At 51.7% G+C, this 25,429-nt stretch overlaps 1 protein-coding gene across 3 annotated transcripts in view; it reads left to right on the forward strand.

Annotated features, from left to right (window-relative positions):
• The first annotated feature begins 578 nt into the window (after positions 1-578).
• SULF2 (sulfatase 2) overlaps positions 579-25,429 on the forward strand; it is a 131,365-nt gene continuing 106,514 nt past the window's right edge. For 2 of the 3 annotated variants that reach the window (XM_025398290.1, XM_025398291.1), the window contains exon 1: positions 812-1,639. In XM_025398290.1, the coding sequence (XP_025254075.1) occupies positions 1,500-1,639 (140 nt within the window). In that variant the 5' untranslated portion in view covers positions 812-1,499. Of the gene's footprint in view, positions 1,847-25,429 lie in introns of all 3 variants that reach the window. The other variant, XM_025398292.1, reaches the window with a different exon arrangement.

Genomic DNA, 25,429 nt, shown 5'->3' on the forward strand with positions numbered 1-25,429 from the left:
CTCAAAGTGATCCTCCCACCTGAGCCTCCCGAGTAGCTGGGACCACAGGCATATGCCAATATGCCCAGCTTAATTTTTGTATTTCTTGTAAAGATGGGGTTTTACCATGTTGCCCATGCTGGTCTTGAACTCTTGAGCTCAAGTGATCCGCCCACCTTGGCCTTCCAAAATACTGGGATTACAGGCGTGAGCCACTGTGCCCCGCCCTCACCTGTTTCTTTTCACTTTCTAATGCACTACTAGAAAATTCTAAATGATATATATGTCCTTCTACAGAGATGAGGCGGAGGGAGAGGGGTCTCCATTATTTTTTGGTCTATGATGGTGAAGCCTGACATTCTGTCCCAAGGCAAAGAAGGTGGGAGCTGATCAGCCTTATCAGTGATGCCAATGGTAGGGCCAGCACCTGATTTGGAAAAGCAAGTTCAAGGTTTTTCTGATTTATTTAGGCTCTAACTTGATTGGGGTGGCTAACAGAGGTTATGGGGAGGAGCCTAGAGCCCCAAACCCAGTCAGGAGATCCGATTTGAATTTCAGATTAAAAAATGAATAATTTTTTAGTACTAAGTTCCTCCCCATAGAGGTCTGTATTTGTTAAGTCTCTGACAAGTCTAGCATGGAGGATCACACCACAGAAAGGAGATGCTAGGTTGAAAAGTAAAAACCTCCTAGGATTTAAGAGCATGAGCCTGGAGCTAAGGCTTCTTGGCTTCACAGGATCCACCACTTATAATTGTGCAATCTTCGGACAGTTACTAAACCTCTCTTGGTTTCCATGGTAAAACGGGCATAGTAACTTACTGTGTGAGATTGTCACAAGGTTTAATAAGTTACTGCTGCTTACAAGTGCTTTCCTACAGCGGCGTCTGTTTCCCCTTAGCAAGCAACTCGGCTGTGTGTTCTGCAGCTGCTGGTGGGTTCTCTGGTCGCTCTTTGCCCACCCGCGTCAGGCCGGTCCCCCTCCGGCCTCTTCTGTGGCGCGAGGGACAGCGGAAACCGCGGTAGACAGCACCCCCTTGAGTCGAATTCCTCCCCTTTCGGAAGAAGCCGGTTTCTCTTTTCTTTGCTACTCCCGGGCCATTTCTGGGCAACAGCTGCTATTTTCACTTGAGCCCAAGTTAGTTTCTCGGGGAGCTCTGGGGCTCGCACGGGCAGCTCGGTTTGCCCTGCGATTGAGCCGCGGGGTCGCGGCCGGCGCCGGCCTCTCCAATGGCAAATGTGTGTGGTTGGAGGCGAGCGCGAGGCTTTCAGCAAAGGCAGTCGAGTGTTTGCAGACCGGGGCGAGTTCTGTGAAAGCAGATAAAAGAAAACATTTATTAACGTGTCATTACGAGGGGAGCGCCCGGTCGGGGCTGTCGCACGCCCCGCGAAACACTTGGCTCCCTCCAGCTCCGAGAGAGGAGAAGAAAGCAGAAAAGAGGCAGATCCACGTCGTTTCCAGCCAAGTGGACCTGATCGATGGCCCTCCTGAATTTATCACGATATTTGATTTATTAGCGATGCCCCCTGGTTTGTGTGTTACACACACACACGCACACACGGTTCTGGCTCGCTTCCCTCCCTCGTTTCCAGCTCCTGGGCGAATCCCACATCTGTTTCAACTCTCCGCCGAGGGCAAGCGGGAGCGAGAGTGTGTCGGGTGAGTGTGCTTCTGTGTTTCCCGGCGAGGGTGCGCGCTCGGCGCCGGGAGCGCGGCCAGCCGGGTCCGGAGGCATCCGGAGGCCGAGAGCCGCCGGGACCCCAGGTCTGCGTCCACTGCCCCGTCCGGAGCTGGACTTCGGGGCCGGGGCCGTGCGCCGGAGACAGGCAGAGCCGGGTCGCGGGCCGCGCGTCCCTCGAGCCGGAGGTAAAAGCGCTCGCGCGCGGAGGGCTAGAGGAGGGCACCTTGGCTGGGCCCCCCGCGCCCCGGGCCCCCGCCGTCCGCTGCTCCCGGCCCGACGCTCCCCGCCCCGAAGCGCGCCCGCCTTCCCTGCGCGGAGGCCGGCGGGCAGGGGGCGGCAGCGCCGTGCCAAGGGGCTGGCTGGGGCAGCGCGGCCGGCCGGGCTGGGGCGACTTAAGAGCGGTCCGGGCTGGGCGCGGAGCCGGACTTTGGCTTGGGCGGCGCTCGGGGCGGGGGCTGGGGGCGGCGGCGGCGGCAGCGGCGGCGGCGCTGGGGGGCGGGGAGGAGGCAGGAGGAGGAGCAGCCGCGCTCGCCGGGGGATGCAGCGGCGGCGGCGGCGGCGGCGGCGGCGGGAGCGGCAGCAGCAGCAGCAGCGTCGGCGGCGCGGAGTCCCCTGCGCCCCGCGGCCCGGCCGGGCTGCGGCAGAGGCGGTGGCGCCCCGCGCCTGGTGAGGCCGCCGGGACCGTGCGCGCTGGTGAGTGGGGCGTGGGGGGCAGGTGGGTGGCTAGGGGACGCGGGGCTCGGGCGGGGACTCCCGGCGGCCGGAGCCTTCCCCAGCGTGAGCCCGGCCGCGAGCGCCGCCCAGGTGAGCTGGGGCCGGTCCCGACCGCCTGGCTCCGGCCCCAGTGCTGCTCGCGGAGGTGGGACCCTGCAGGCAGGAGGGAGGCTCCGGCGCCGGCCGGCCGCAGGGGGATGACCTGTTTGACCCCGCTGGCTGGCTGGGCGGGCGAGGACTTCCCGCCGCGCCCCTGACCCGCGGACGCGCCACACCGAGCCCAGGCGGCCCCGGGGGAAGCGCGCCTGGGCCCACCGTCCGCAGGGGCATGGCCTTGTTGACCCTTGGGGTTTAGACCCAAGGGACCGGCTAGAAGCCAGCCCACGTGGGGCTTGTCCGGGCAGGACTCGGGGAAGTAGTGGGCCGGATCTTCAGAGTAATTGGAAACTCGCAGACATCGAAAGGACAAACAGGATCGAAAAGGCAGACTTCCACCCAGGCCAGGGCAGAACCAGTTTCCATCGCCTGGCGGAGAGATGCTCCCCTTTTCGGCTCCTCGGGGTTTCAGAAGTCTAGCGGTGAATTCTAGGAGTGCACTTTTCCAAACAAACATTCCTTATAGTAGTTCGTTCATTCGTTCTACAAGCATTTCTGGAGCACCCCCTCGTGCCAGGCACCGCGTTCTGTTCCAGGGAAACGCGGCTGAACAGGATCTGGCTCCTGCGCGCCAGAAGCTGCCGGTTCACTTGGAGGGCAGCAGGGTAGAGAGATGCCGTCTTGGGGTGGAAGATGGAAGGGGAAGCCTGCAATCCTAGTTTGCACACTGGCCTCGGTCCGCAGCTTCCCACCTGCACGCTGTAGGCCCAGCACACAGTAGGAAGAGCAAGCCAGACCTGCCTGTGACGACCCCCTCCTCCTCCCCCTCCTTGAAAGCTTTGATTCATTCCCTGCCCCCCTTTCTGGACAGTCTTCCTGCAGCTTGTTTTAATCACTTTTTGAGTTAAAAGTCAATATTTAATTAACCAAGTAATTACATTCAGCTTACGTTTCAATCTGGGTATTTGCTCATCTGTGCATGTTGGGACTCCCGCCCTCTCGCTCCTCCATCTGTCCCCTGCCTGTTTCCCACAGGGTCCACCCCCACTTTTGGTGCGGAGACGGGGAGGCTGAGCTGGAGCAGGTTCTCAGGGGGAGACAGGGAGCAGGTGAGAAGGGCTTTCTCTGGAGGACACCCCGGATCTGCGCGCTCTCCGGATTTCAGCTTGTAGTGAATAGTGAAGGGGATTTCTTGACTGAGCCTCCGCCTCCCATTACAGAACCACCAGAGAGTTCTAATTAAATTAGAGCCAATCGTTAAGTATAGGAAGGGGGTGGGGAGGACAGAATGAAGGCCCCTTCCCTATAAGAGATGTTCTCCCAGCTTCGCCTGTCCCACATCATAGAGAAGAGAAAACTCGTCCAGACAGCCTGTCAGGTGTGTAATTTAGCGTTCTAATAAGCAGCTTGAAAGGCGAAGGTGGTGGGCTTGGCGGATGGCATCTTGGACCTTTGTACATGAAGGCCTCTTCCTTCCCTGGCCAAGTTTATGTACATAAAAGCCGTGATGTTGGCATCACTGCTGCAGCCGAGAGTCAGTGTGGGTTTGGGGTTTGAGCTTTGTGTGTACTTCTTGGGTTTTTTATTTGAATTTATGGCTTTTTCTGAAACCCTAATAACATGTTGAAATTTCAAACTTGAGAGTAGAACGATGGGTTGATTGTAAAAGTCTGGTCTTGGAGGAGGACAGCATAGCAGTGTGTGTGAGTGCGTGCACGTGCATGTCCTCAAGTTCAGCTGCTGTCCAGAGAACCCAGTTGATACACAGTTTCACACCTGATTTGGGACATAACATTTCCTTCTCACTTTTTCTGGCACTGGTTAGTTTATCTGCTTGGACCTGCCTCAAGAGGGCAGCTGGGTTAACCAGGCAGAATATCACCCAACTCTGTCAAGCTTTGGCCATTATCTGATCTTAAGACTTCAGTCCTGCAGAAGGAGTCCAGAATCCTTGTCCTAGAGAAAAATATCAGCATTTCTGACCAGCTTGTAGTTAAAAGGTTTAGTCCAGACTTAAGATAATTGAGAACACTTAAGTAGTTTTGTATGGGCCTGATCTGAGGCATTGATCTAAGCCCTGATATCTCACTCATTAAATCCACCCTATGAGGTAAGTACTGCAATTGTTACCATATTAAAGATGAGGAAACTGAGGCACAGAGGTGATTGTGACTTGCCTACAGCTGGTCACAGGTAGAGCTGGGATTCAAAAGGCCCTCAAGCTCCAGGATCCACTTGGAACCACTGGGCTCTCCTCCATGACCTTGGCCTTTGTCCCAGATGTAGAAGAAACACATATGCAGGGGAAGAAAACACCTTCAGACAGTCAAACTTTGCAAAGTCGAAGCCCTTCAACTTTCCATAAACCCCCACCGTTCACACAGAGAGTCACGGGTTTGTATTTGGGGTTTTTTGCCCCAAGGAAAACATGTGCCTGCCTGGTGCTTTTTCTTCTGCTTGTGAGCGGACACACTCTCCCCTCCCCCAGTCAGAATGCAAAGGGAACATCAAATGCAGCTGATGGAAAAGCCAGGGGAACCGAGATGAAGATTTCAGCCCACTCAGAGCACAGGGGCCAGAGGGCGAAAGCTCTCCTAGAGGTGAGACCTTCCTGTGGTTGGTGATGGAGTCTCACTGGCCTGGCCCTGGGGGTGGTGCCAGGGTGCTCTGTGTCAGGCCTGGGTGGATGTGGAAAATGGGGGCGTCTCAATGCTGACCTGCAGGTGAGGGGGGCCCTCCCTGAGACCTGCTTTCCCTGGGCCGCCTCGGAATGGGCCTTGGTGGAGATTCTACAGACACCCCTGGCCCAGCCGGATTGAAGGCACTGTCTAATTGGGAGAGCATAAAGATCATTATAATTAATTGGCATCCTGATAAATGGCATGGTTGCCTAATTGGGGTGGTTGCTAGGGAACGAGGCCTCACTTGGAGCCTAAAGGGGAAGAGGCGCTGGGCTGGCCACAGTTGGGTGTCAGGGTACAGAGCCAGCGGTGAATGAACCGGAGAGCAGTCCATCCGCGTTTACTGAGCAACTGCTGTGTGCAAGTTGTAAATGGAATATCAGTTAGGGGTACTTGCCTAGAAGGACTGTAAAGTAATCAGATTTCTTTCCCTTACAAGCAACCGAAAAAGAGAAGAAAAAAACTCAAGCCAGATTAAGGAGAAAAGAAGGGGACTTACTGGTTTTCATAACCAAAAGTCCTTAGGTGACTAACGCTAGCTTCAGACACAGCTGGACCCGCAGCTCAGGTTTTGTCGTGAGAATCCATTCCTCTCCACCGCTCCTCTGCCTTCCATGGGGCTGGTGTCTCTCTCCAGCTCTGGGGCGGGTAGTCCCTGGCAGCTGTGGGCACCATGGCGAGGAGAGCCAGACTGCCTGGCTCCCTGCCCAGCAGTGGGATCTGGGGCATGCTACTTAACCTTTCTGTGCCTTGATGTTCTCATCCAACAAATGATGATGATCATAGCACCTGTCTCCTGCTTGTGGTAAGCATGAAATGAGATGATCAATGTCAAGTGCTTAGCAGGGCATCTGACCCAGGTGAGCCCTCAGTAAGCATTGACTGTTATCGTAACTTAGGTGTCAGGACAGATGTCATGGAGCAGAGGGGTCTCATCCCCTCCAGAGTAAGCCCAAAGGGAAATAACAAGCCTCCGATCTGGCAACGTGCACCCGGGCGCCATGGTTCCCTCTGATTGGACTGTTTTTTGTCCAAACCAGTCACTGGCTGAGGAAATGAGTTGCCAACAATTAGCTTAAGCCAGGCTCACAGGCCTCTCCCTGGAGCTGGATAGATGCTGATTGCTGAGACCCCAAACCCTGGAAGGAAACAGCAGGGGGAGTCCCCAGTGAAAGGGAAGCCTGGATGCTGGAGAGGCAAATGGCCAGTGCCTACGATGGTGGGCCACTCATGTGAGCAATGCTGGCCAGATGGACCCATCTCCATTTTGGCCGTGGTGGAGACCAGGGAAACACGCTGCCTGGGCAGTGCCTCTCCCTCCACCAGGGCCAGCAGACATCAAAAGCCTGACTTTTCTGCCTTACTGTCTGAAGGATAGGGCCTGGCCTTGATCCTCTGCTTTCTGGGGGCCAGGGGCAGTGTTTGTCCAACCTCCCACCATGAGAATCATCTGGCAGTGTTTGTTTGAAAAGGCAAAGACCAGACCCTGTTGAATCAAACTTCCAGGGAGGGTCCTGGATGCTGGGGGGCATGACCAGTGTGTCACGTGTATATTCTATACCGGCAGGAGAGTTTGGGGAAGAGGGCTCTGGAGCGTGGGCCTCTGTCTTCCTGTCTAACGCAGGGGCTGTCAGAAGGCAGGGAAGATGCTCTAGTCCTGGCATGGTGGCTCATGCCTATAATCCGAGCACTTTGAGAGGCCCAAGTGGGAGGATCCCTTGAGGTCAGGAGTTTGAGACCAGCCTGGCCAACATGGCAAAACCCTGTCTCTAGGCCTGTAATTCCAGCTACACAGGAGGCTGAGGCACCAGAATTGCTTGAACCCAGGAGGTTGCAGTGAGCTGAGATTGCACTACTGAACTCCAGCCTGGGCAACACAGTGAGACTCAGTCTCAAAAAAAAAATTTAAAAGAAAAATGACTGCATGATGTGATGGGGTGGGAGGCAACTTTAGGCAGGCTGTCAGGGGAGGCCTCTGTGAGGATGTGACCTTTGAGCTGTGACCTAGATTTTAGGAAGGAGTCCACCTTGGAAAGATCTGGGGGAAGAACATGCCAGGTAGAAGGAACAGCCAGTGCAAAGGCCCAGAGGCAGTGGGAGAGGCCTGTCCCAGACACCTGCTCCAAACACAAATAGAAATCAAGTGGGGTAGTCCAGGCGCAGTGGCTCACACCTGTAATCTCAGCACTTTGGGAGGCCGAGGTGGATGGATCACTGGAGGTCAGGAGTTCAAGACCAGCCTGACCAACATGGTAAAACTGCATCTTGGCTAAAAATACAAAAATTAGCTAGGCATGGTGGCATGTGCCTGTAGTCTCAGCTACTTGGGAGGCTGAGACATGAGAATCACTTGAACCTGGGAGGCAGAGGTTGCAGTGAGCCAGGATCATACTTCTGCACTCCAGCCTGGGCAACAGAGTGAGACTCTGTCTCAAAAAAAAAAAAAAAAAAAAGTAGGGTAGAGGGTCAGGAGTAAGTGGGGGAGGGCACATCGGAGATGAGAAATACAGGCCTTGCTAAGAAATTTTAGACTTCATTTTAAATAAAATGGATAACTGTCTGGATGTAGTGGCTCACACCCGTAATCCCAACACTTTGGGAGGTCAAGGCGGGTGGATCACCTGAGGTCAGGAGTTCAAGACTAGCCTGGCCAACATGGTGAAACCCCATCTCTACTAAAAATGCAAAAATTAGCCAGGCATGGTGGCACGCACCTGTAATCCCAGTTACTCGGGAGGCTGCAGCAGGAGAATCGTTTGAACCCAGGAGGTGGAGGTTGCAGTGAGCTGAGATTGCGCCATTGCACTCTAGCCTGAGCGACAGAGCAAGACTCCCATCTCAAAAAGAAATAAAAAATAACATGGAGAATCATTGGAGGGTTTTAAGTCAGAGAATGATATGATTTGTGTTTCGAAAAGATCCTGCTGGCTCCTGTGAGAGGCATGCTATGAGATGGAAGTGGGGTCACCAGGACTGTTAGGCATCTGGGAGGGCCCGAGAGTGGCTTGGACGGTGGTGATATCAATGGAGATGGAGTGAAATGGGGATTGGAGATGTATTTTGGAGGTAGGGCCCACAGGACTTCCTAGTGGATTGGATTACAGAGTGAGGGAAAAGGCTTTGATTCTCATCTGAGGGTGATTTTGACACCCAGGAAACATTTAGCACTATCCAGAGACAGTACAGGTTGTCCCAACTGGGACATCTAGAGGATAGAGACCAGGGATGCTGCTAAACTTGCAACGTACAGGATGACCCCACAATGAAAAATGATTCAGCCCAAATATTCGTGGTGTATCCTGCCAAGGAATCAAAGGTGACTAGGCAGTCTGGTGCATGGTGATTGCTAAATAGGGAAGATAGGAGAGAAGATTTTGGTGGGAGGAGTGATCTGGAATTCCGACGTGGAAATGTTGGATTTGAGTTGAACCCCACCTGGGCGTCTGGAAGCTCAGTGGGTGGTGAATGTGGATGTCTGCAGCCGGTCGGGGCTGGTAACCTAAGTTTGGGAGTTATCAGCACATCGATGTTATTTTAAGCTGTTGGGAGTGGACACAATCATCCAGAGAGAATGTGTTTTGTTTTCTAGTGTGGTTTTCTCCCCCCAACCTCTCCCCAGTGCCCGTCATGAATCTATTTGATGAATATTTTTAGCACATCCCACATGCTCACCTCTCTGACGTTTCCAAGAAGTTCCTGAAGGCTCGGGCTAAGCCTCCCCTTTTCTATTGCCTGGTTTCTCAGTGATTAACAGAGCTAAATATTCATTGCTCTGCCACAGATGCCCTTGGGAAATTGCTTAAGGTCATGTGGGATCTCGGGCCTCATAGGCAGCACGATGCCTTCTGGGTAGAACAGCTGTTGGCGAGGCCTTCAGAACTTCTCCTCCAGCCCAGACCAGGACTTCGTGGAATTCTCTAACCAGAATATTTTGAATTCCCCACGTTCTCTTAATATGATTCCAAAGCACACATTGCCCAGTGGCCCTGGCCTCTGCCATGGAGCATCATCTTATAAAAGACCTGGCCCATTGCTCTGCATACCTGGGCCCAGCTTGCATCTTAGATGAATTCTATCCCAAACTCAGAGTTGTTATGGCCATGTCTTGTGTGTGTAAGTTGGTGGACAGGGCAATCCCCAGGGACCAGGAATAGTACCAAAGATGTGTTTGGCCAGGTAGAAGCCAGATGTGTTAGGGGAAGAATGTGGCCAATAGCTTTTCTTATTGGCTCGTGGTCAGGACCCCAGTGGGTGACTTGACCCGCCCCAGTAGCCAGAGAAGAGGAGCTTTTTTGTTTTTGAGACAGGGTCTTACACTATTACCCAGGCTGGAGTGCAGTGGCACAATCTCAGTTCACTGCAGCCTCAACCTCCCAAGCTCAAGTGATTCTCCCACCTCAGCCTCCCAAGTAGGACGGGACTACAGGCACAGGCCACCACACCCAGCTAATTTTTTTTTTTTTTTTTTTTTTTTTGGGTAGAGATGAGATCTTGCTATGTTGCCCAAGCTGGTCTCAAACTCCTGGGCTCAAGCGACTGTCCAAAAGTGCTGGGATTGCAGGCGTGAGCCACCCTGCCTGGTCTGGAACTCTTTGAAAAGAGATTGAAAACACTGTCAGCTCACAGAAGCCTGGAGAAGTTTGTGTCTGGTGAAAATCAGACCATCTGAAAGCCACAGTTCTGGTCTGCCCTCGAGACATATACTATCCACAGACTTCTGATTGCAGTCCACTTATCTGGATATTTCAAAGACCAGGAAAGCCTACTATAATTCTTAGTAGCTTAGAGTCCTGATCATTTGAATGTGAACTGAAATGGTTTCATTGTAAGGAATCACATTTCTGACTGACAGTGGCTTATGCCATAGAAATATTTAATTCTCACATAACACCAAGTCCAAAGCAGGGGAATCCAGGGGTTGGTTTTTCAGTACAACAGTGTCATCTAAGGTCCCAGGATCTTTCAAGCCTCTGTTCTTCTGTCTTCATCATGTCTTTGGCCTTGTTGCCTCATAGTCTCAATATTGCTGCCACAGCTCCAGACGTCGCATCTCCCTACAAAGTGGGACTACAGGGCAGGACTCCTTGCTGTCTCTCTTTTAATCGGAGAGTAAAATCCTTGCCAGAACACTCCCACCCTAGCAGACTTTGCTTTCTGTTTCATTGGTCCTGGGTTGGGTTTTGCTCTTACCTCTAAATCAAACACTGGGAAAGGGCCTGGCTCCTTCCGATCCTTTGGATCTCAGCTCAAATGTCACCTCCCTAGAATGCTGGAAGGACAACCCGTTTTATGTTGATAACACTTACCACTCTCTGGAATTAGCCTGGTTTGCCTATTTGTCCTTTGTCCTCTCTCCCCTCACTAAAAAGTAAGCTCTGTGCTTGTAGGGACATCGTCTGTCTTGTTCATCCCTATATCCACAGTACTAAGAACCAGGGTGGCAATCTGGATACTAAGTAAATATTTTTTGAATGAAGGAAGCAAGAAGAGAAAGAGGCTTGGAGAGCTGCAGGCAGATCTGGCTCGCGTGTTTGCTGGAAGGTGACTGCTCAGGGCAAGGATGTCAAAAACTGTTAGTCATTTGCAAAAAGCTAAGCGGGTGGCTGGGAGGATTGGTTTCACACACACTCACTTGCTCCCCGGTGCCAGAGCTGGGGTTTTGTGCTAGCATTGCTTGCAGAGGAGGGATCGTCCCCTTTATGCCACAGCAGAGACCTCACGGCCTTGCAGAAGGGCTGGTGGAACCCCCCACTTCTGATGACTCTTGGGCCAACCTAGTCTTCCAGGTCAGTGGTGTGACATTCTAATGAGGGCTCTTGAGTTGAATATTTCTGCATTTGCCCTTGAAAAGACAGCTCCCGTCCCTAAATTGTCCCTTCCTGAAAGAACAGCTGTCACAGCCCAGGAGACCAGCCTCTTTAATCTCCGCTCCCCAGCCTACCCTCCTGAAAGCTCACATTTACTGAGCACTTCCTACAGGCTAGTGGTGGTTTAGGTGCTCCATCCTTTGAATGTGTAACTACTCAGCGATGCGGGGTAGTTACAGCCCCGTTTTGTAAAGGAGGAAAGAGACACAACGAAGTCTGTCTTTGCTCTGCCATGCTGGTAGAATAGGACATCACAGGCCGGCTAACCAGGGGCTCTGTGCAGCTCACGGAAATGTTTTGTTTGAACCTTTTAGATTCAACAACCTTTTAGATTTTTAACAACTACGAGATTTCACATTTTAAAAATCTGGATTTTCAGCTTCTCCTGAAAAATGGGGAGATGGGGTCCCCACCATTCCCTGTAGCCTGAGATTGTGAACCAGTTCATTTGACTTTTTTCATGGCACTTTCCCTTCTGTTTTTCTCATTGTGGAGCAATATTTCTCTGTTCTGTCTCTACCGAAAGTGGCCAGATGAGAGCTGAAGGGGAAGCGGGGTGTGCGGTGTTCTTATGGGTCCACTTCACCCGATTACGTTACCTGCCCGGCCCATGTAGGCATTTGGGTTCGTCTCCCATTGTGATACTTTGTACCAAATGGCTACACTTCCAGGGACATTGTTTTAAGTGTCCCTAGACACTAACATTGTGCATTGCAAGTGTGTAGTAATAATAATGTCTGATATCTACTGATTACTTTTGCCCAGCATTTCATCATCACAGCAAGCCTTTGAAGCAGGGCCTAATATCATCTTCACTTTATAAGTAAGGAAACTGAGGCACTATGTGTGATGCCCTCACTAGAACAGGAGGTCTTGAAGCTTGTTCATCTTTGTACCATTTGTGCTAGGCTTACTGGCTGTTTGAATGAATGATTAAAGGAATGAATGAATGAATGAATGATGTTCTCCTCCAAATGTTCATTGGCCCAGGAGGTTGAAAGTCTTAACCTCATAGTCATTTGTGACATTTCTGTTGGGGGAATAGTCTCTGATCAGTGTCACTGAGGATTCTAGGATTGTGTTTCTGCTGTGTAACAAACCACTCCAAACTCAGTGACTTAAGGTAGCAACATTTTATTTTGGACGATTCTGTGTGTTGACCAGGTGGTTCTTCAGCTATGATATCAGCTGGCAGGTCTAAAACAACCTCATTCAAATGGCTAGCAGCTCTTGCTGGTCACCAGATGGGAGCTCAGTTATTCTCCATGTGGGCTCTGCCCTGTGGCTGCTTGGGCTTCCTCAACAGTATGGCAGGCTCAGGGTAGCCTGATTTCTAAGAGTGCAAAAGTGAAAGCTGCGAGGCCCTCTTAAGGCGTATCCGCAAAACTGGCACAGCATCACTTCTGCCACCTTCTCTTGGTCAAAACAGGTCACAAAGCCAGCCCGGTTTCATGGGGTGGGGCCCACACAAGGGTTTGAATACCAGGCAGTGTGGCTTTTTGGAGTCCACCAAAGTACCCATTCATCACAGACTGCAAGTAGCGGAGCCCAGCACTTACCATCTCAAGCTGAAACAGGATTTACTGGGGGTCTCAGGAAAGGACAGGGCAGGAACTAAGGAAATTCTGGGGACCCTGGTGCAGGAGTTACTAGCAGCCGCCCGAAGGAGGGTTTCCATCCCAATGCGACAAATGCACCCCTACTTTTTCTTTCTGCCCTTGACACTTTATTTGACAGTTGGGGACATGGTGAGAAAGTCTGACTGACTGACCTTGGTCACATGATCATCCCTTGGCAGAGAGGATGGGGGCATCTTGGCAGAGGGGAGGTAGGCCTCAAAAGGAAGCTGGGGTGCTGTCAAAAGAAGGGGACCAGATGGACAAAAATAGTTAGAAATCTCTGCACCGCCCCTGCATAGGTGACTTCACCCCTGGCAGAGCAATGAGCATTTCAAAACGAATGAATGGACTTTGAAAGTCTGGTATAAGTGGAATGCGCAAATCTGTGTGGCAGCTTCTCCAGCTCCAGGGCCCCATAGCTCAGGTGCTGTTGGGGGTCTGGAAGCTGTTCTCCACTTTATGGGGCAAAGTCAACTCCTAGAACCCCTGCCATGCCTCGATATCCCCCTCCAGAAGATGGGGGCAGTTTGCTTCTGGCTCCTGAGAGGAGAGCATGCGCAGTAATGAGGGACCTGAGCTCAAGGACTGCACTCCCTCCTCCCAGACCCCGCCTCGCCAGTGAGACTGCCTTCCACCCCCACACCTGGTGACACCCAGTGAGTCCCCCTGGCAGGGGAGGCTGCTAGTCGGCAAAACTGATCCAGACTCATCCCAGCTCGCAGAGCCTCTGACCCAGGCTTTCCTCCCACTTGCCGGTCTATTTCCGGCCGCTAATTAGATTGCACAGCACGCCACGTTGGGAAGCCGACCTGTCGTTCCAAAGGCACTCCACTCGCATCTCCAAATGTAGCGGGTGATTTGGTAGAAGTTGCTTCTGACTCCTTCTCCCGGCTTCTGAAATAATTGTAAGCATCGGGCCGTTTCCAAGGTGAGCTAATGAGCAGCTCATCTGCTAATAGCAGGGGCAAGCTGGCTGAGGATGGCACGCTCGCCTGTGGATTGGGTGAAAAGGAAAGTAGTAATTGGATTATTAATACCGAGCCGTCAAAATACCTTTTATTCCTTTTATGTTCTTCTCGAAGGAAACGACAATCTCTAGAAACAAAAATACATGTTCTGTGGGGGTAAGCAGGGCTAGGCTAAGAAAATGTGGGGCTGAAAAGGGGGAGGGGGTTAAAAAGGTAGAATTGTCAGTCCTCACTGTGGCAGTCTACACTGAGAACCAGCCCACAATTAGGCGTGAATAATGACTCTGTTCAAGTCCGACTTTATTGCTTTTGGCCAAAGGCCTTTTGCAGAAATAACTTTGTAACTCCCTGCCAGGGAAGCTTTTGTCCGCAGCTGAGACAAAGGAACAAAGAACAGAGGTGGGAATTTCTGTATCTGATTTCTACTTCCTCTAAACAGCCAGAAAGGACAGCGGGTGTGGCCGACCCAGAAGGCATGGGCTGGGGCAAAGGGGTGTCCAGCCTCCTGTGGGCCACACTGCTGTGCTGGGCTGTACCATGTTGCTTTCATTCTGCACATTTCCACCCCAGGGCCTTTGCACTTACTTCCTCCGTTGCGTAGAAAGCATTTTGCCCACAACTGGCTTCTTGCCCACCTCTGCTCTCAGCTCAGATGCCACTTCTTATGCCACCTCCTCATCCCAGAGAGGCCTTTCCCAATTTACTGTCCATCCTATCACCTGACAACTTCCTCCAAAGCTCTTAAGACAATCTGAAATTTGTCTTCATTCATTCATGTTCTCTTCCACCAAGGTGTCACAGCTCTGTGAGGACAGAGGCCTGGCCTGCCTTGTGGCCACTGCTGTTTCTTAGCATGTGGCACGTAGTAGGTGCTCAGGAAAGATTGGATAGCTTGGAAGAGTTGCACGTAGCTCCCAGGCCAAGCTCCAGCAGGGCTTTATGGAGCCCACTCAGTGTTTAAAATAGAAAGTTTTTACTTTGGAAATGGCATTTCCAATGTAGACCAGGCTCCACCCCGTCTCTTATCCTAAATCTAGGCCATTTCACTCACTCAGGCCTCCTGCCCGACCCTTGTAGGCATTTGCATTTTTGTCCTTGCTTTAGACAAAGGCCACTGTAGACATATCTCTCTCCAAAGGTCACCAGACAACATCCAGACTTCTTGCAATGCCAAGTCTTGTGCCAGACTGCTGGCCTCCACCAACCAGGTCCCACTGACCGGATTGAGGTGTAGTCTTCATCTTAGCAGTCCACACGCAGGGCGTAAATAGTGTTGATCTCATCATGTGCAGGTCATGGCAGGAGGAGGGTCTGGCAGGAGACCTGAGTGAGTGAAGTGGCCTAGATTTAGGATAAGAGACGGGGTGGGGCCTGGACTACATTGGAAATGCCATTTCCAAAGTAAAAACTTTGAACTTTTCCTTTTTCCCTTTTCCTTTTCTGGTCTCCTCCTAGCCTCTGGGTCATCAAGGGGGGAATCGCATGAACTCCTCCTTCATGGTCTTCAAGGAGACCTACTCCCACTGTAAGGGGAAGCTCAGAGGCCTTGGCAAGCAGGAATGTAACCACAGTGTCATTGCCTTTGCTTGTACTGTTGCCATCTAAATATGGCAGGGGTTCTCACCTAGGGGCAGTGTTGCCCCCTAGGGGGACATTTGGCAGTGTCTGGAGATAATTTTGATTGTCCCAGCTGGGGTAGGTGCTACTTGCATCTCATGGACAGAGGTCAGGAACGCTCCTGAACACCCTGCGATGAACAGCACAGTCCCCCCATCGACGAATGACCCCGCCCACAGGCCAGTAGTGCCAAGCTTGAGAGACCCAGGTTTATGGCAATGGGTGCTGGTTCCGCCAAGATAGACCTTTCTTTCTAAATAAATTTACTGAAATAAGAAAGGGAATGAATGAATGAATGAATGAATGAATGAATTTAGGCCCAGATTTGGGTATTCTACTTATACCAGACTCTTAAAAATTCATTTATTTGTCCTGAGACCCTGGCATATGGGATGGAGCACAGAGGGTAACGATCAGCCCTGTCGTCCCTTTCGGAGCAGACCAGGCTGTACTGTTTGCCTCAAATCAGGAGCCCCTGCCCTGGAAGCCTCTATCTTGCCAGAAACTTCCTGGGAGCCGCCTGTAAAAAAACAACTCTAGCAGCAGTTGATTCTGGCCCAGGAGAAGCTGTGTTATCCCAGGCAGAGTTCTGGCAGGTTGCGAGATGTTTCCAGGTCTCCTGCCCAGCCAGGCATGATTAGCATCCTTCCAAGCCTGGCCCCGGAGCCCTGGCCCAGCACCCCCATTTGAAGCCTGCAGAACCTCATCATCACCGCGCCACCCCCGCCCCCCTGGCCCCTCGTGCCACTGACAAGCCAATACCTGCCTGATGAGAGGGGCTCCCAGGGCCAGCAGCCTTCCCTCCTAGACTCCAGGGCAACCTCCATGCTGACGGCGGCTTTGAGCACAGGGCTCAAGGGCAGAGCCTGAGTTGGAAAATTTCTCGCCTCTGCAAAAGGGAAGAGCTAGGGGAGGTTGGGGCCTTTTCCCCAAATGAGATCTTATTCTTCTGTGGGGTTTTCTGGGTTTGTTAGGTGGCTTCCCTTCTACTTAAAAATAAGCTGGGGGTAGTTAAAAAATGGGAAGAAATGTTTCCAGCGCACACAGAACTGAGCAGATGTGTTCTCCAGAATAAGGAGGAGAGGTTGTTGCTGTGACTCTAGCTCCCAGTGTGAGCCCTTCAGTTCACCCTTCTGCCCTGCTCAGAACCCCCTGGACCCGACATCGTGGCTTTAACCCCCTTGGGTCATGTAAGAAGGAAGAGTGGGGTTGGGGCAATCTTCAGGTCACCCCAGGACTTTCCCAGGCTCAGGGATTCTTTGAAATGGGCGTGAGCACAGATGCCCAGCCTTGACAGAGGCTGACTCAGATTGGGTTTCACTTCCTAAGAGGGAGGATGTACTACAGGGGAGGCCCACGTGGCCCCAGGCCTGACCAGCCTCTGTGACCCAGCAGGACCAGCTGTTTTCCAGGATGGCGACACGGTACCCTGCAGACTCATCCATGGTGGGACCTTGATGCTCCTCTGTTGAGAGGTGGGTCTGTGTCCCCTGCCCTTGAATCTGGCCAGACGTGTGTAGCCCTGGTAGAAGGAACACCATGGGACAGCAGAAAAGATGAAGATCACTGGGACCCTCGCTGTTGTGTAAGAAATCAGACCCTACTGCAAGGCCGCCATGCTGTGAGGAAGCCCAAGCCACACTGAGGCCACATGGAGGTACCCACTCCACAGCCCCTCCCAAGCCCCCAACTGACTGCCAGCAACAACTGCCAGACAAGCCAAGGCCTTGCTGAGCCTTCTCAGCGGTGGCCTCAGATGTTACAAAGCAGAGACCAGCCCTTCCTGCCATGTCCTGCACAAGTTCCTGATCAGGAGCCTCTGAGAATAAAAGCAGGATTTTAATTCACTAAGTTTTGTGGTAAATTGTTACACAGTATTTTTAGTAACTGGAGCACTCAGCCAATTCCAGTGTTCCCACCGTGCAGTTATTCATTCATTTACTAAACAATACCCAGAGACTGTCCACCTCTCCCCTTACCTGCTCCCACCTGGTTGTCTCAGTGGCCTCCCTGTGCCTGGCCTCATGCCCTGAAGTCTGTGCCCCTCACATAGTCAGAAGGATCCTGTTAAAACCTACATCAGGGCTGGGCATGTTGGCTTACACTTGTAATCCCAGCTCTTTGGGAGGCCGAGGTGGGAGGATTGTTTGAGTCCAGGAGTTCAGCACCAGCGTGGGCAACATAGTGAGCCCTCATCTCTACCAAAAATTTAAAAAGTAGTCGGGCATGGTTGCCGTCACCTGCAGTCCCAGCTGCTTGGGAGGCTAAGGTGGAAGGATTGCCTAAGCCTGGGAAATGGAGGTTGCAGTGAGCTATGTTCTTGCCACTGCACTCCAGCCTGGGCGACAGAGCAGGACTCTGTCTCAAAAAAAAAAAAAGAAAAACTACACCAGATCACATCACCCATAGGCTAGAACCCCCAGCCCCCCTCATTCAGCTCCGTGCCGCCATGCTTGCCCCCTTTCCAGTCCCCCTCAGGCGTCTTCCTACTTCAGGACAGTTGTACTTTCTGTTCCCTGTGTCTAGGATGCTCTTCCCCTAAATATCCACAAGGCATGTTCCTTCCCCTCCTGCAGGGATCCACCCAATTGTCATCTCTCAGAGAGGCCTTTGCTGCCCACCCTATTTAAAGTTACACCCCCTCACCCCCTAGCACTCCAGCCTCCCTCCTTAGGACTTGATCTCCTTGGTACACATTGCCTCATACGCTGTGTCATTTATTTTGGTGTCTGATCCATGAAGAATTGTTTCTCCTGATTCCCAGCACTGAGAATAGGGCTGGGAGCATAGAAGGTGCTCAGGAAATCTCGGTTGACTACCTGGAAGAATTAGCACGTCGGCTGTGCCAGGAGCTGGGATCATGGCGTCACACAACCAAGAGACAGCCCCTGCCCACGCAAGCTTCTGGTAAAGGGATGATCCTCTATAAAGTAAAACTCCGGCCAGGTGCAGTGGCTCACGCCTGTAATCCCAGCACTTTGGGAGGCCAAAGTGGGCAGATCACTTAAGGTCAGGAAATCGAGACCAGCCTGGCCAACATGGTGAAACCCTATTTCTACTAAAAAAAAAAAAATACAAAAATTAGGCAGGCATGGCCGGGCGCTCATGCCTGTAATCCCAGCACTTTGGGAGGCCAAGGCAGGCAGATCACGAGGTCAGGAGATCGAGACCATTCTGGCTAACATGGTGAAATCCCGTCTTTACTAAAAATGCAAAATTAGCCAGGCATGGTGGCACCTGCCTGTAGTTCTAGCTACCCAGGAGGCTGAGGCAGGAGAATCACTTGAACCCAGGAGGTGGAGGTTGCAGTGAGTCGAGATCATACTCTACTGCACTCCAGCCTGGGCGACAGAGTGAAACTCTGTCTCAGAAAAAAAAAGAGAGACAGGTGTAGTGGCGGGTGCCTGTAATCCCAGCTACTCAGGAGGCTGAGGTGGGAGAATCACTTGAACCTGGGAGGTGGAGGTTGCAGTGAGCCAAGGTCACGCCACTGTACTCCAGCCTGGATGTCAGAACGAGACTCCATTTAAAAAAAAAAAAATTCTCAGGCCAGAGACTAAATACGATAAGTTATGATAAGTGCTCTGAAGAGAGCAGCACTGGGACTGGGGTGGGAATGACCAGAGCAGGGCCTGCTTCAGGGACGGTGGGCCAGGGAGGGCCCAAGTCACAGCCAGGGTGGCCAAGTCAGGTCCAGAATTTGTGATTCCCACACCCAGGTTCCTTCCGCTTTTCCACACCACCTTCTGTTATCAGTTGTCAAAGAAGGATGGGCGAGTTGGCCCTCAATAAGGCGGAGAGTTGGGCACAGGCCGAGGAGGCCTAGCGTGGGCTGGCAGGCCGTGCCTTGAGGCCTCTGTTCACACAGGCACAAGGTGGCCAGGAAGCCACTTGAGTCAGCCGTCTGCCTCCAGCCTGCTTCCCCGTTTGGGTTCATTTGGTTGCAAGTGACAGAAAGAGCAACTAGGAATGACCTAATTGAAAAAAGGGAATTTCACTCCTGATCCTGAGTCAAAGTATGGGGAAACTGACCTACAAAGAAAACAGAAACTACTTAAAGAGGAATTTATTGGGCCTGAAACAAAGAACCCAACCCAAATCTTCCTCTTTCAGGCTTGGCTGGATCCAGGTGTCCAGTGCTGTTAAGTCCCAAGTATGTTGCATTTCACAGCACTGCTCTGTTCTGTGTGTTGGCTTCATTCCCGACCCCACTTAAGACAAGGTGGTGTCGCTGTCGTCCCTGGTCCTCACATTGGAACCACATGGAGTGAGTTAGCCAGTTGTAAAGACTGGATGCCTCTTCCTGACCAGTCAGGCCAAAGCACCTGGATTACTCTGGCCCGTCACTGAGGCAGGGGGTGGGGAGGCTCTGATTGGCCCAGGTCTAGGATCCCACGATCTAGCCTTGTAGCTCCGGAACTGGAGCCTAATTTGAACTTTGTGGACCAAGGGTGGGGAGAAAAGGATCCCCCAAGATTTTTTTTTTTTCCTGAGATGGAGTCTTGTTCTGTCACCCAGGCTGGAGTGCAGTGGCATGATCTTGGCTCAGTTCTCCTGCCTCAGCCTCCCAAGTAACTGAGATTACAGGCACACGTCACCACACCTGGCTAATTTTTGGGTTTTTTGTTTTTTGTTTTTGTTTTGTTTTTGTTTTTTGAGATGGAGTCTCGCTCTGTTGCCCAGGCTGGAGTGCAAGTAGCACAGTCTTAGGTCACTGCAAGCTCTGCCTCCCGGGTTCACGCCATTCTCCTGCCTCAGCCTCCCAAGTAGCTAGGACTACAGGCATGTGCCACCACGCCCGGCTAGTTTTGTATTTTTGGTAGAGACGGAGTTTCACCGCATTAGCCAGGATGGTCCCGATCTCCTGATCTTGTGACCCACCCGCCTCAGCCTCCCAAAGTGATGGGATTACAGGTGTGAGCCACCGAGCCCGGCCTAATTTTTGTATTTTTAGTAGAGATGGGGTTTCACCATGTTGGCTAAGCTGATCTCGAACTCTGAATCTCAAGTGATCCACCCACCTTGGCCTCCCAAAGTGCTGGGATTACAGGCGTGAGCCACCAACCCAGCCTCAGATCCCCAAGAAAATTGGGACCTGTTATGGAAAGGAGGTTAGATAATCCTGGATGGTCCAAACCTAGCAGAGAACACAAGCCAGCATTTATTGGGCACCTGCTGCATACAGATCTGTTGCAAGGCTCCGTGCATGTTAAACCATCCACTCCGTAGGCAAGTGCTGTAAGCGTCGCCACTTCCCAGATGAAGTCCCTGAGAACACAGGAGGTTCAGACCCTTGCCCAATGTCTAGTTAAGTGGTGGAGCCGAGATCCAAACCCAGGCAGGCTAGCTCCAGATCATACCCCTCTTCCTACTCAGCGTGTTCCCTGCTGCATTTTCCCCCAAGTAAGTATCAGGCTATTTTCTTGCCTCTGTCCACTTTGTCAGCTCCGTGAGAATCGAGAGTTTTGTCTGTTCTTTTTTTTTTTTTTTTTCTTTTTTTTTTTATGGATCATGAAATAGCATAAGGCAAGTAGCAGATGCTCAGGTATTTGAGGGTGTGAATTATATGGCCTGTCAAACATCTACCCACTTGACATACAAAACATTTTGGTGCTCAGCTTCCTAAGACTTGAATGTATTGTTTCTAAATTTCCTTTGTGCTCTGACTTTAATCCATGGCCACTCTGTTCACACAGCTTGCCTGTGGTTTGCCGTTGTTTCCAGTCCTCTTTTCTGATCATTCTCACATGTAGCCAGAGTCTTTCAACTCCAGCTTCTCCTGTGTTGACTTTAGAATATCACTTCCAGGAGGGCAGGGAATTCTCTTTTCACTGCTTTATCCACAGTGCCAAGAACTGTGCCTGGCACACACGAGCCTTCGGGCATTTCTTGTCACATCAATAGTTAGGCAGGTAACTGGGTTCCTAAGCCCTGCATTTTTGGTCTACAATCTTTATGCCCCTAATTTCCTTTCCAGATCCTGAGCCTTTGTCTTGAAACCTGATCTTTCCGTCCCGCCTCTGAATGACCCTTCTACTGTCCCCTGCCCTGTTCTTGAAAGCCGGCTTGGTTCTCTGCCTCCATTTGGAATTCCAAGAACAGGCAAGGAGAGCCACCAGATGGCCTGGACCTAGGTAGGGGAGACGGGGAGAAGCTGTGGCCCGCAGGTTACAGGAGCTTCTGTGCTTTCTTTGACGGCCCCAAAGAGGAGAAGGCTGGAGAAAGCCTGGGGCCAGGAAGAAGGGGAGACACAGGGGAGTGTACGGTTTAACAGATGTGCGTGTGTCATCCCCTGTCTAGACAGCTTCTGGGTTTGTGAGATTTGGGACCACACTTCCCCACCCCTCCAGGGGCCTCTCTCTGTTTCCTCTGCCTGCTCTTTGCCCAAACTGCTTCTCCTGCCTGAAGCATCCTGTCTTCCACCCTCCTCTTCACGGGCTATCCAAATCCTGTGGATTCTTCAGAACTTTGCTCCTAGTAGGCTGCTCAGAGTTTATGCTAAGTACTCCTCCAGGAAGCCCTCCCTGACTGCTCCAGGTCAGCAGTTTCCCCTTTCTTCTTCCTGTTTATGCAACACACTTAACCTCAGTCCCTTGTGTCATCTGTTGCTTTCTAAGTCAGCGTAAGTGTCAAAAGAGTAGGCTCTGGGGTCAGAATGTCTGTGTACAAATAGTAATACTGGCTTGCTTGCTTTATCTGTCACTTGGAGGTGGCACATCTAAGTGAACCTCCCAGGGGACAGGGAAGAGTGGATTATTGTTGTAATTGGGCAGGATTCTCCTGTCACTGAACACTGTGCCTCACATATAGCAGGCCTTTCATAAATATTTGTAAAGTAAATGAAGGAAGAGAGAAATGATCAGGCTCTCTGGACCACCTGGGGAGGCCTCCATTTCTGTTGCGGGGCTCTGGCCCCAGCCCATGGGACGTATCTGCACACCCACAATTTCCTTTCTTCCCACCTCTCGTAAGTGTTTCCCGTCTGACCAATGCCGCCTTCTGCCTCTAGCCCGTTCTTCCTCTCCCACAACCTCAGCTACCTAATTATTACCAAACTCTTCTCTCTCCTTCTCTTATTGGATTTGGGGGTGGAGAGAAGATGGGAAGGGAGGACCAAAGGGACAGTATTCAGCACCCATGTTGCATGACACTGGGCAGGTTCTGGAGCTTGTCCGTGCCTTACCTTCCTTGTCTGTAAATGGAGCATCCCAACTCACAAAGTTGTTGTAAGTTGAGTTCACACACTAAAAGTGCTTAGAATTGTGCAGGGCCTGTCATGTTAGCTATCCTTCATCGTTGTTGTTCTAGGGTGTTTCCTGTGTTGGTCTTATATACAGTAAGAACACCTGTGGCCTCAAAGCACTAATAGGGGTTGTTAGCAGGAGGCGGGAGATAATTCTTTGTTAAGCCGGTAAATATTTTGAATGCCTGCTATGCCCCAAGCACTGTTTTAACTGTTGAGGATATAGATCTGAACAAAATGACAAAAACCTGCACCTTCATGGGGCTGATACTCTGCTGGAGGACACCCACAAAGAAATAAAGGAGCTAGTTGTGAGAGGGGATAAGTGCTACTGGGGAGGGCATAGATTTCGGTTTTAACCTGCCAAGGTGAAATTTGAGCAAAGACCTGAAGAGGGGGAAGAAGGGATGATGAAGATAACCTGATGAAGGCTCCAGGCAGAGGAAGCAGCAAGTTCAAGGGCCCTGGGGTGGAGTGTGCTAGCATGTGCAAGGAACAGTACAGAGACCGTGTGACTGGAGCCAGGTGTGCAAGGGAGAGAGGGGAAGGCAATAAGATCGGAGAGGTGATGGAGCAGGTTGGGTGGGTTCTTGTAGCCTCTTTGGAGGTTTTTTGGGTTTTACTCTACGTGGGATGGGAGTTCTTGAAGGCTGTTCAGTGGAGGAAGGCAGGCCCTTGCTTTTGTTTTAACAGGATCTGTCTGGCTGCTTGATGGAAGGGACGAGGTAGAAGCAGGGAAACCAGTTAGGAGGCTGTTGGAATCCAGGCAGGATTCTCCTATCACTGAACACTGTGCCTCATGGGAGGCCCTTTATACATGCTTGTAAAGTGAAAGAAGGAAGAGAGAAATTATCAGGCCCTCTGGACCACCTGGGGAGGCTGCTAAGTCTGTTATGGGGCTCTGGCCCCAGCGCATGGGACATATCTGCACACCCACAGTTTGCTTTATTCCTGCCTCTCGTGGACGTTTCCCGTGTGACCAGTGCCGCCTCCTGCCTCTGGCCCCTTCTTCCTCTCCCACCACCTCAGCTGCTTGATCATTCCCAAACTTCTCTCTCCCCCTCTTGTTGGATTTGGGGATCCTCAGAGGAAAACAGCCTATCTGGGTCTCTAAACCGGTCTGGATGAGGTCCCGGGTGTGTGTTCACTGCTGTGGTGTGTGGCATTGGGAAGGCGGGGGCATCAGTCACTCTGAGACCAGTTCCTTTCTGCAGATCGGCAGAGAAGTTGAGAAGTAAAAATGATGTTTCAAGATGCTCAGGATGTTAGGTGTTTCCAGAGATGTCTCCTGGGCTGGGGAGCCTTTGCCAAGGTCCCGGAGAAGATTCAGGATGGAGAGGAGGAGCCAGAGGGACCTGGAAAGGAACTGGTGGGAAGGAGAGGTGTTGTCCACGGCAGGGAAGGAGTGGCAGGCGGCTGGTGCTGCATGGGTTCACTTGGTGCTCTCTCAGTTCAGCCACTTTGAATATTTTACCAAGAAGAAGGAAAAAAACAAGGCAGAATCCCTTGTGTCATCTTTAATTGATTTCTTCAGCATCCGGAGAGAGACTGGCACGAGGCCAGGTGAAGTCCGAGCCAGGGGAATTCATCAAAAATCGACCCACTGATGACTTGATCTGATGAAATAATTAGCTCCTGTTATTCTCTGGCTTCTGGTGCCAGAGCTTTGACTTCCATCCAGAGGATAGCGGGTGAGAGCTGCCCAGGAGTGGGGGGTGCTCTGAAACCAACATGGGAGCCAGGAACAAAGTCCAGCTGACTGTGCCCCGGGCTCCATCTTGACCCAGCCCAGGGCTCCCAATGAGAGACAGGCTTATGTTATTCATGGCTGTCTCCAGGCCTTGGCCCTTCCCAGCCCCCCTGTACCCTGGCATCACAGGATCAGGGCCAAAAAGGCCCTCGGAGGGCACCTGGCCCCTGGCAAATGAGGAGACAGGCTGGAAGACTCTTAGGAACTTGCTCAAAGATCTGCTTCCAGGGGGTCCTGGTTGAGCTGCCCAAATCGGGCCAGACTAGGTTTGAACCCCTGCTCTGCCACTTACATACCCATATGATTGTGGGAAAGTGATTTTAACTCTATGCCTCTGCTGCTTCATCCATAAAATGGGTGGAATACTGACGGCTGGGTGTGCCTATTAATTGGGTTGACACCTGCAAACAGCTCAGAGCAGAGACTGGAGTGTGCTGCAAGCTTTCACAAAGCTTTTACGAGGATTGGTTTCTGGGTTCAGAGAGTTACTATTTGTAGGGTATCCCATCAGAATTCTCCCAATATTAGCACTGCACTTCTGTGTCTCTGAAGGAACGTGAATGTGCACGCTGGCTGGTGCACCCATAGTTTCAAGTGCAAAGCATCCCATAGTGTTTCCCGACGGAGGGACATGGGCCACTGATAATGTATTAGGCTGTTTTCACGCTGCTGATAAAGACATACCCGAGACTGGGTAATTCATAAAGAAAAAGAGATTTAATGGTCTCATAGTTCCACGTGGCTGGGGAACTCATAGTTCCACGTGGCTCACACTCATGGTGGAAGGCGAAAGGCACGTCTTACATGATGGCAGACGAGGAGATGAGAATCAAGCGAAAGGGGAAACCCTTTGTAAAACCATCAGGTCTCATGAGACTTATTCACTACCAGGAGAACAGTATGGGGGACACCACCCCCATGATTTAGTGATCTCCCACCAGGTCCCTCCCACAACATGTGGGAATTGCGGGAGCTACAATTCAAGATGAGATTTGGGTGGGGACACAGCCAAACCCTATCGGATAAACAACATAGTTGGAGGATTACTCTGATTTGGGGTGGTTCAGGGACTGATTCAACGGCTAGAGCTTGTCTCCTTTTCAGCTGTCTCAGCCTCCAGTTACCTCCAGCAGAAAGTCTCAGATGGTGCTAATGTGCTTTGACTCCTTTCAACACCTGCTAATCTCACTACAAAAGAGAGAGTGAGCACGGG

This window comes from Theropithecus gelada, chromosome 10 (genome assembly GCF_003255815.1).
Source record: "Theropithecus gelada isolate Dixy chromosome 10, Tgel_1.0, whole genome shotgun sequence".
Taxonomy (NCBI): domain Eukaryota; kingdom Metazoa; phylum Chordata; class Mammalia; order Primates; family Cercopithecidae; genus Theropithecus; species Theropithecus gelada.